At 41.8% G+C, this 9,632-nt stretch overlaps 1 protein-coding gene across 3 annotated transcripts; it reads left to right on the top strand.

The window, feature by feature from the left end:
* Positions 1 to 6,757: 6,757 nt before the first annotated feature.
* LOC9649904 (serine/threonine-protein kinase-like protein CR4) lies at positions 6,758 to 9,375 on the top strand. Of its 3 annotated transcripts, none has more exons than XR_002990184.1 (3): positions 6,758 to 9,011; positions 9,057 to 9,134; positions 9,245 to 9,375. XR_002990184.1 is itself a non-coding variant. In XM_024659381.1 (2 exons), the coding sequence occupies exons 1-2, from the start codon at positions 6,783 to 6,785 to the stop codon at positions 9,081 to 9,083; spliced, it is 2,256 nt and encodes a 751-aa protein (XP_024515149.1). In that variant the 5' UTR covers positions 6,758 to 6,782; the 3' UTR covers positions 9,084 to 9,375. The 3 variants fall into 3 exon arrangements, 1 of the variants encoding a protein (XP_024515149.1); XR_002990183.1 differs by having other exon boundaries at positions 9,241 to 9,375; XM_024659381.1 differs by having other exon boundaries at positions 9,057 to 9,375.
* The last annotated feature ends 257 nt before the right edge of the window (positions 9,376 to 9,632 follow it).

Raw genomic sequence — 9,632 nt, 5'->3', positions numbered from 1 at the left:
GGTGCTGGAAAGCTGGAGAAGAAAACCAAGCTATTATAAGAATGAATCTGCCACTGTTACCACCTTTTGCAAGTAGTGATTATAGGAGCTTCACGTATGAATGGGTCTCATTTGGCTGCTCCATGTGAGTGTTGAGAGCCCCAGAAGAGGCCTCTAGAAAGTCTAAAGAAGGTGTCGCAATTGAAAACAGTCTCTAAATCATTGATGATGTGTCACACGATAAAGTTCATGTGCCTTGGAGGATTTCCTGTAGAGGCAAGATAAATACAACATCATAGAGAGAATGGTGGATATAATCTTGAAGATAACTATCCCTCTCCTAAACTCAAACTCCATCACCAATGCAAATTCTTACAATGCTTTCTCATGTTAAAGAGTAGGGATCTTGTCTAGTGGCCATGGTTCATCTATGGGCTGGTCCTGACTCTTCATATGCTCAAGAGGTGCCTCCTCTACTCCCAAGGGCACACTCAAGTTGGCATTATGAGTCTCAATGAAAGATAGCAAGTGAGAGCTAGGAAGAATTACATCCAACACCTCTAGTTGCATGAAGGGAGATTGTAGAGTGTTCTGCTATGTCACCCCACCCTAACCTGCGGTAGAAAAGTTACCCCACCCTAACCTGAGGTAGAAAAGTTACTCCCCAAAGACGCCATTGCATTTTTGCTCTCCTCCTCTTTCTTGGGTATTTGAGGAACATATAAAATCTTGACTAGATCTCGTGTTTGCTGGAGCCTGAGCAAGTGTGATTGGTCACATAGTCAAAGGGTGAGACTGTATAAATGGTATAAAAAAGGCCGATCATGTTGCACTTTAGCATCTCAAATTCTAACAAGGTATCACTGTTGGGACTTGCTGGCTCAGATGGAAACTCTGGTCTAGCTAGTGTCATTTAAAATTCCATAACTTATCCCTTTAAATGGTCACTTGGTCACTACCTTATTTAATCTACATTTGGCTATACTCAAGTCAAAGGAGCATGGAGTTGCATTTAGCTATGGCCAGTTGAGGATCATTGGTAGCACATGTGAAGATGCTCCCAAAGCAACATAGTCCACAATAAAAAAGGTGATTGCAGACTTGTGGCCATGAACTAAATAGGTAGTGCCACAACAAATCCCCACTAGAGTGACAGTGTGATTGAAAAAGGTCTTCAATATAACTTTTGAGTACTCCTTGATTTGGAGACTTGCTTGCTGAGCCATTGTCAAAGAGAGGATGTTGGTGGTGGAGCCTGAGTCAACAAGAGCCTCCACATTGATGCTTGCAATTGTTGTCAAGACAATGAATGCTAGATCAAGGGCAACTCTAGCATTGATAATTGAAATGAGAGCTATGTCTAGGGTTAAAGACAAAGCCACACCATTGAGACCACTCACTGAAGTCTCAAGTTGCTGCCAAAATCCAAAAAACTGGTGATAAAGTGCATTAATGATTGTTGTAACTAGTGTTGCTAAGACTTGATTGATGAGAGTGCTTGGGCAGCCACTTGTTATCATGGAGGCCCCTCTTAGTGGCATACTGGTTAAGTTTGGAGTGCATGCAGATGCCAAATCTTGAGATATAAGTGAGGATGCATATGTTGTTGTAAATGCCTTCAAAAAGTTGTGTTGGTCTTATTTCGGTCCCAAATACTATTTATGGAAAGTGAGAGATGGAGGAGAAAAACTTGCTAGGGCTGAAGCATTGAAGGTCTAGCTCTTCAATAGCAGTTTGCTACTTTCTTTAATTTTGTGTGGAGACCTTGGCTGTCACTCACCCACATGGATGGTGTTCACTGGGAACTTGCTATAATCATTTGCTGATGGTGCCTTTGATAGCTCTCTAGTTAAGTAATTGCTGGTACCCAACTAATGATGGTGCCAACAAACTATTATCCACAGAAGGCTGTTGTTGGACATATTGAGGTCAAAGTTTCGAATAGAGATTCCAACACTTTGCAATGTTATGTGTATCAACTTTGCATTCTTCATATTACTAACAATAACATCAAGTTTCAGTTTGAATCCTAAGTGCTTGCAGCTCCTCCACAAGCTTCTCTTGCTATTGGGCCTACTACTACACAAGTGTTTGGTACTCCTTTAGCTTGTTGAGTGCCAACTCAATTGCTGCCAACATTTTGTCCTCAATGATGTGTGTTGGTTGGGCAATGGCACACACTGGGGCTTGGAAGCCTGCATGAGAGTGGATGTCATGGTGCATGCCAAGCTCAAAGAGCATGTACTTCTCCACCTCTAATGTGTGGTCAAATGATACTTCACAAGTTTTATGTTGCACTCCAAACTTGAGTCTTTAGACAAATGTTGACACTACAGGCTTCTCATTTGTAATCAGCCTTTATAGCAAACACACACATCAATGCTTCTTGAATTGGATAGTGTAGTCACCACACTCTCTTGCACTATTTGCTAAAATGAAAACAACTCCAAGTCAATTTTCTCCATTCTAAACTACTTAAGGAACTTGTATCATTAATAATGATCGTCACTTATTTGGAAGCAAGGAAAATGCCCAATCTATTACATTTGCCTTCAAGGATCTTAAAAATAATTTTTGGAATAGCATCTTAAATGATTTGGTTGTACCTCAAATAGCTTCGAAACTAGTTAACATGACCATGAGTTTGATATGGGATAGAACTCTGGGAGGTCCATTGCTCTATAAAGAAAGTGGATGCCTAGCGCCATTAGTGCAATGTTTTGTTTGCTCTCCTCTCTGAAATCTATTGTGGATGATAAAGACTTATTTGTAGATAGTGCTATATAGTAGTTAAATTTGTGTTTAAGCCTTGAAAACCTTCCTTTGAGTCATGGGTGTGTAAGAGGAATATATATAATAGCAACACTTGAACGGCATATACAAATGAGCATCAAATCTTTGAGATGTGCCAAATGCAAAAACTATGTACTTATTGCAATGTTAATCAAGAGTTTGAAAAGCTCAAATCACAAGGTTTTATTTGCCAATCACTTAAAAATTCTGGAATCACTCTCTATAACACTCTAGCCTTTTGTGCACTCATTATATACTAAATCTCGCTCTCCACTCAAATAAAAGTCTCTCAATCAAAGAACTAAACATGAAAGATAAGAAATTAGACACACTCCAAGTCAATAAAAAGAACCATGAGATGATGCAAAGGATAAAACATCAAGAAAAATCTTTAACCTTTGAAAAAATTCTCATTCATTCAATGATACAAGGCTCAAAATAAAAACCCTTAAAAGTCTTATAGAAAGCTCAAAAAATCATGAAACTAGACTTATTACAAAGCTAGAAACATGTATAACAATCTTGTAAAAAATATAAAACCTAAAAATCTCACTCAAACGCACTCAAAACCCTCACTAAAAATAATAAACATATATTTGAGTGAAGATCTCAGGCTACAAGCTCCTAAATTTTTATTTGATAAAAATCCCTATCCAAGATCTATTCAACTGTGTAAAGAAAGATCAACTTGTGTTGCTCAGATTCATGCAAGAATGCCCGAAACTTCTTTAATGCTTCAAATAAAAGAGCACAAGAGAAAAACATTGTAAATCAATTGATTGCGAATATAATGACTCTAGAGAAAGAAAAAAAATAAAAATTAGGGAATTTCCATTATGCATCAGGCTTCTGAAATAATTATTATATATGAGATGAAGAAAACTTGTTTGCATACTACACTCCAAGCATGGAATTAAAATTTTTTTTATGCTAGAATGAAGTGGTCAGCAAGATTTACAAAGCTATTTGCTTCATTGCCAAAATTAATTAACAATCCAGATATGAAGAGAAGAAAACAACTATTCTTACCCTAAAAATGAAGAAAACTCAAGAAATCCTCAAAATTCAAGCATAGTGTTTAAAATTTTACAATTATGCATTTACTTCTAGAATCTTTCCATGAGCTACTAAAGGTGTAATGTTTCATCAAAGGTTTGAACTTCGTGGATGTGCAACAAAAGGTCAAGAAAGGTCTAGGGTTCACTCCTTATTCTTTTCATTGATATCAAAGTTGGTAGTACTATAAAAGAGATTGTCAGGATAGACAATAGTGATATTCTATTCATTTATACTTTAGAGTTGGTGAATTGCATACATAAGATAGCTAGTTTTTTTTCCCATTTCTTTCTAATATGATCATGTTTAATTTAGAGTATATTTGTAGACATAAGGCTTGTATAAATTACATTCAAAAGGAGTTTTATGATATATTTCTAGATGTGTTGCTTGATAGTTTGCCCCCAGAATGTGAGATTCAATATGAGATTGACTTTGTTCCTAAAGTTACTATTTATCATTAACAACCGATTCATACTAATCCCATTGAAGATGAAGAGATTAATAGATAGTTTGTTGAGTACCTTTAAAAAGGGCAGTTATAGATAAGCAACTCTAGTGGTGATGATCAAAAAGAAAGTCTCTATGAACTACAAAGGATTAAATAATATGACACTGAAGAATATTTTTTCAATCCCTTGTATCGATGATTTGCTCGATTATCTCTGTGGTGTTGAATATTTTATAAAAATTGATTTGAGGTAAGGGTATCATCAAATTTATGTCAAGCTAGAGGGTGTTTCAAAGACTACATTCTGGATAAGAATAAGTCACTACAAGTTTTTAATAGAGGAATATAAGATGTATGTGTAAAATGTTTTGCAACTTTTAAGGGAAAACAAGCTTTACTTCAAGTTATCCAAGTATGAAGTTTTTTTAGAAGAGATTGGATATCTTAAATCGTGAGAGTTGATCCCATAAAGATCTAGGTTATGGTTAATTAGTCTAGTGCATGGTCTTCATAATTTCCTTGGTACAGTTGGAGTTTTTCATTAATTTATGGACTTTTTAGAGATAACTGTTCCTTTGATTGATCTTCTCTAAAACACATTAAAATATGCCAATATTCATGGTTGAAATGAGAAGTGTCAAGTGGCATTTCAGCATTTGAAGTAATGTTATATCTTTGCTCCTGTGTTGAAGATTTTTTATCATGAGAAAGTCTTTTATAAAAAACTTACATAACAAGGAGTATAAAAGAAGTACTTGCCTTTGCTTTAGTTTTGAAGAATTCTCACCACCATAAGACATGCTCCGGCTCCTCTTGTTTTCTTCTTTCCTACATGAGACTCTGTCTTGGCTGTTTTTGGAAGTTACTCTCTCCTGAAATTCCATCCCTGCACTACTGATGACAGTGTCGATATCAGCGCCAACTATTGTTGCAAACATCACTTCTGTGCTACTCTTCTCGTCATCAGTCATCGTTTTCAGCTCTTCCTGAGTAAGCGAAGGCCATTTCTTTGGCAGAAGCTATATGAGCAGCGTAATTGCTGATGTCGTCGTACTGGACTACAGCCTTCGGCCTCAGTGGAGATTCTCCAACACCCGGCGTACAAGGAAGAGTGGACAGTCCAAGCACTTCAAACATGGATGACACGCACCACAACCAGAATGCATCAACAACAACAACCTGTTTTGCGTCCGGGAGCGCCCCCTGTGAGAGCGTGGGACGAATACTTATCTGTGGGCTGCTGGTGTCGTGAGGAGGAAGGGGAAGTCAGGGCGTTGTTCAATCACGGAGGTAAGCTTGTATATAAATTGTTAGTTCTGGTGTGCCCATGATCTGCTCAAGTGAGTTTGTCTCCCAATTGAGTTGTGGAACGAGTCGACGGATGAAGCCATAAGCTGAACAGAGCTGGACGAAATGCTGCAGATCTTCAACCTGTAGTTCAGACAGCAGGCATGTTCGCTGTTCTCTAGGTGTCTTTGGGATTGTCCATCGGCCAACTTCTACGTGCAATTTGTGGGGGCCGGTCCTGATTCATTGTGCTGTGTCGCATCGTGCTGTAGGAGTGCAGTGCAAATAAATTTGTTGTCCCAGTTCCAAACGAGAGTTGAGCGCCCTGGAGTAGATAGTAAATTTTGTCTGCGGGTGTTTAGCAGTGGCGGTCTGCATCCACCCGTTTTGGAACCCTGTGGTGCTATCCAGGATGTGAGCAAAATTAACACCAAGTCGATAGGTCCATTGCGCCAGTCGATGGTACCATCCTCGCTAACGCTCTTTTGCTAGTTGGTCGGAGTTCATGATTGCATGCTGAGTTTGTCCGACGTCTTGAGAATAGCCGGACTGGAATAGCGCTACGGCTGTGATGAGGGCGGTGAATACGGATATACACAGAAACGTGGAACCCGGACAGAGAAATTGGACAACCAGTATATCTCGGACTCCTTACGTCCCAATGAAGGATTTGAGCAAGGATAGCAAGCGGCAATCGAAACAGGGAGGCTTATTTATTTAGTCAAGTCAAAAGCTTGTCAAGGACCCAAGGTTAATAATTAATAAGCAAATAGCTAAGTTACTTCAAAAAGCAACAGGAAGGATGAGTTGTCCAAGTGAAGCACAGGCATATTTCCAGCCTAAAAGTGAAGCTCTGGCCATTACCGCTGTTTCTGTTCTGTTATGTTCTGCTTTCATGCTGCACCCTGTACAAAACTATCAGGAAACTAAGTGGGAAAATGTTTATCTTTGATAGACTTTTGCTTTCGAAGTATCAGTCAGTCAGTCAGTTATGTCAATGTGCCAGTCTTGACCTGGTTTCATGACGAAGTTTCCTGAGGACGTTTGAAAACGCGTTTGGCTATTTTCACCATAAATATATATATATATATTTTTTCTGAGAAAGCTTAACAATCCTTAGTCACTGCATTACCCAGAAATCGAGTTGCTCAAATCAAACTCCCAGAATGACCTCTGCCCCGATCATCCACTCCTCGGCCTGACCCTAACACTGGTCATGGAGCGATTTCGATTCTCACTCGTGCTCCTCGGAGTCACCCACCTCCAGCTTGTCTCCGCAGTTGGGTACATGAGCACTCTTTCAGCCATGTGGGTTAGCACAGTTGTCTCAGTTGGCGACTACTCTGTCTGTAGCCTCCAGCTGCCAAGACTCACGGCAGTCTGCTCTTCCCATTGGTCGCCAATCGTGAGTGAGCCACCTTCAGACATCTCATTCTACGCGTTATCGGGAGGGGGTTACTTCACCTGCGGCTTGCAGCAGCAGACGCATTTCCCGATTTGCTGGGGCCTGAACGTGAGCGAAGAGTACAGGAATGTGGGGTACGCGGATTTAAATTCAGGTGGGTGGCATGCCTGTGCAGTCAAGCTCGGTTCCGATCTGGTGCACTGCTGGGGGAACAATGCGTTCGGCCAAAGCCAGCCTCCGCCTTACCAGGACTTCTGGAAAGTCACCGCAGGTGATTACTTCACTTGCGGCCTGAGCAGGTCCAGTTCCAAGGCAACATGCTGGGGCCAGATAACATCATCGAATGTAACTGTTCGTGATCCGGGATCAACGTTCGAGAATATATATGCAGGCAGGGCTCACGTATGTGGCATTGAGCGAGGTACAAAGAAGACGCTATGCTGGGGTCAGAACACTCACAAGCAGTGCGAGCCTCCGGATGGAGTGAAGTTTCAAGCTATCAGCGGGGGATTGTTTCACACATGCGGCTTGACAGAAGACACGCATGAAGCGAGATGTTGGGGTGATAATTCCAAATTACAGCTGCAAGTCCCGAATGGCACTGCATTCTCAAGCATTGCAGCTGGAGATTGGTACACCTGTGGAGTCACTATGGATGGAGGAGCTATTCGTTGCTGGGGATCCTACACTGGTACTCTGGACAGCGTCAAGACAAACAGAGGCTTATGTTCCCTATCTTGCAACAGCAAAGAGTATGTGGACAATACAGGTGTTTGCACGTCAAACGAGGAGACTGTGTGTCTTGCTTGCTCTCAAGGTCCATGCACTGAGAGTGGACAAACAGAAATTGCCCCTTGCAACAAAACCAGCGACAGGGTGTGTGATGCAGTCAACACTGTGGTATCTCCCTCGAAGACAGGTAACAAGCAGACAGGTCCGAACATCGTGGGGATAGTTGGCGGTGTACTTGGGGGCTTAGCAGCTGTTGCAGCCATAGCAGGTGTTGCCGGATACATATGCCGGAGACGTGCGGCTGGTGCATCCACCCGTGGAGACGACAGGTGGGACGACCTTGCAAACAGAGTCGTAGCATTTTCAAGTGTCGAGCTCCAGGTTGCCACTCGAAACTACGGGGAAGATATGATCCTTGGAAGAGGCGCATTTGGAGTGGTGTACAAGGGTATACTTTCAAACGGTCAAGTTGTAGCCATCAAAAGGGCTGCTAGTCCAGGAACGGGTTCCACGTTTGACAAGGAGCTGGAGCTGCTTGGGAGAATCAATCACGTCAACCTCGTCAACTTGGTTGGCTACTGCAAAGCTGAGCGGCTCCTGGTTTTTGAGTTCATGGAGAATGGCTCTCTCTACGACTGCCTCTTCAAGAAGCTGGACTTAAAGTTGCGTGCCGTCCGTCGAGTGAGAATCGCACTGCAGGCTGCTCGGGGTATAGAGTACCTTCACGAGTACTCGAATCCGTCGATTATCCACAGAGACATTAAGACTGCAAATGTACTACTCGACGGCCAGTGGAATGCTCACGTCTCCGACTTTGGGCTCTCGCTCTTTGGCCCCGTTCCAGGTCAAACTCATCTCAGCAACGTGACAGTTGTGGGAACTCCAGGTTACCTCGATCCAGAGTACTTCCAGACTCTGCAGCTGACCAGCAAGAGCGATGTCTATAGCTTCGGTGTCGTGCTGCTGGAGCTTATCACCGATCGCAAGATTGTCATCAAGGAGCAGGGTTTGGAGCAAGAAGGCATTGTTTCTTGGGTGTCTAACCTTGTGGAGGAAAATCGAGCTTCTGATGCTGTGGCTGACCTTTCTGTCCGGTACGACTTCACGAGTTGCGGAAGCGGCTTGTTGCAACAGATTCTGCAGCTGGCACTCGACTGCACGAAGCCACGGGGGAGAGATCGCCCGAGCATGAGCTTTGTTGCTAGGAAGCTGGAAGAGCTGTTCCAGCTGCTCCCGGCCCAAGCTAGCCGGGACGAAGCTGGATCTTCAGATAGTTCTACAGCGCTAAGAAACTCCGATACCCCACTCGTAAGTAGCTTCTCCTAAGTTCTAGCTGCTAATTTTATTTTGCAGTTAAGCGAGCTCAGCGGGGCCCGGTAACTGAGCACCTATTTGGCTTGTGGCATGGACAAAATTCAAACTGGCTGTGATGTAGGTCCCAAATCCATCTATGCTCTCATCTTCAGATGTTAACTGTTCATCTTTTATGGTTGGTTGGATTTTTTACTTGTCGTTTCCTTTTCTGTATTGGATTCAGGTAGTGTTGAGAAGAAGCAAACATTAGAGAGGTTTGCCTGATTCAAATACCTCATGCTTGTGATTTCCTAGAGGATATACAAGATAAGTTTGAGTTATTAAAGTTAAACATAAGACAAGTTCAAGAAAAAGATAAGAGATTGGCTAATAAGCATTGTTGTTATCAAAATTACTTAGTTGGTAACAAGGTTTTTCTTAAGCTGTCATATGCACAATAGTCTCTGAAAGAAGGTGGTAATGCTAAGTTGTCTCCATGGTATTGTAGGTCTTGGACAATTTTGTAATGTGTGGGGGATCTTATTAATAAGTTCGAAGACTTATTTAACATTCCATGTGAGCAAGTTTAAAATGTGTTTACACTCTAGTGATGTCATAGATCAATCATCATCTAAG

The sequence above is a fragment of the Selaginella moellendorffii genome, unplaced genomic scaffold, assembly GCF_000143415.4.
Source record: "Selaginella moellendorffii unplaced genomic scaffold, v1.0 SELMOscaffold_67, whole genome shotgun sequence".
In the NCBI taxonomy this organism is placed as follows: Eukaryota; Viridiplantae; Streptophyta; class Lycopodiopsida; order Selaginellales; family Selaginellaceae; genus Selaginella; species Selaginella moellendorffii.
Note: the sequence above shows the minus strand (reverse complement) of the source record. Positions and strands in the feature narration are given on the sequence as shown.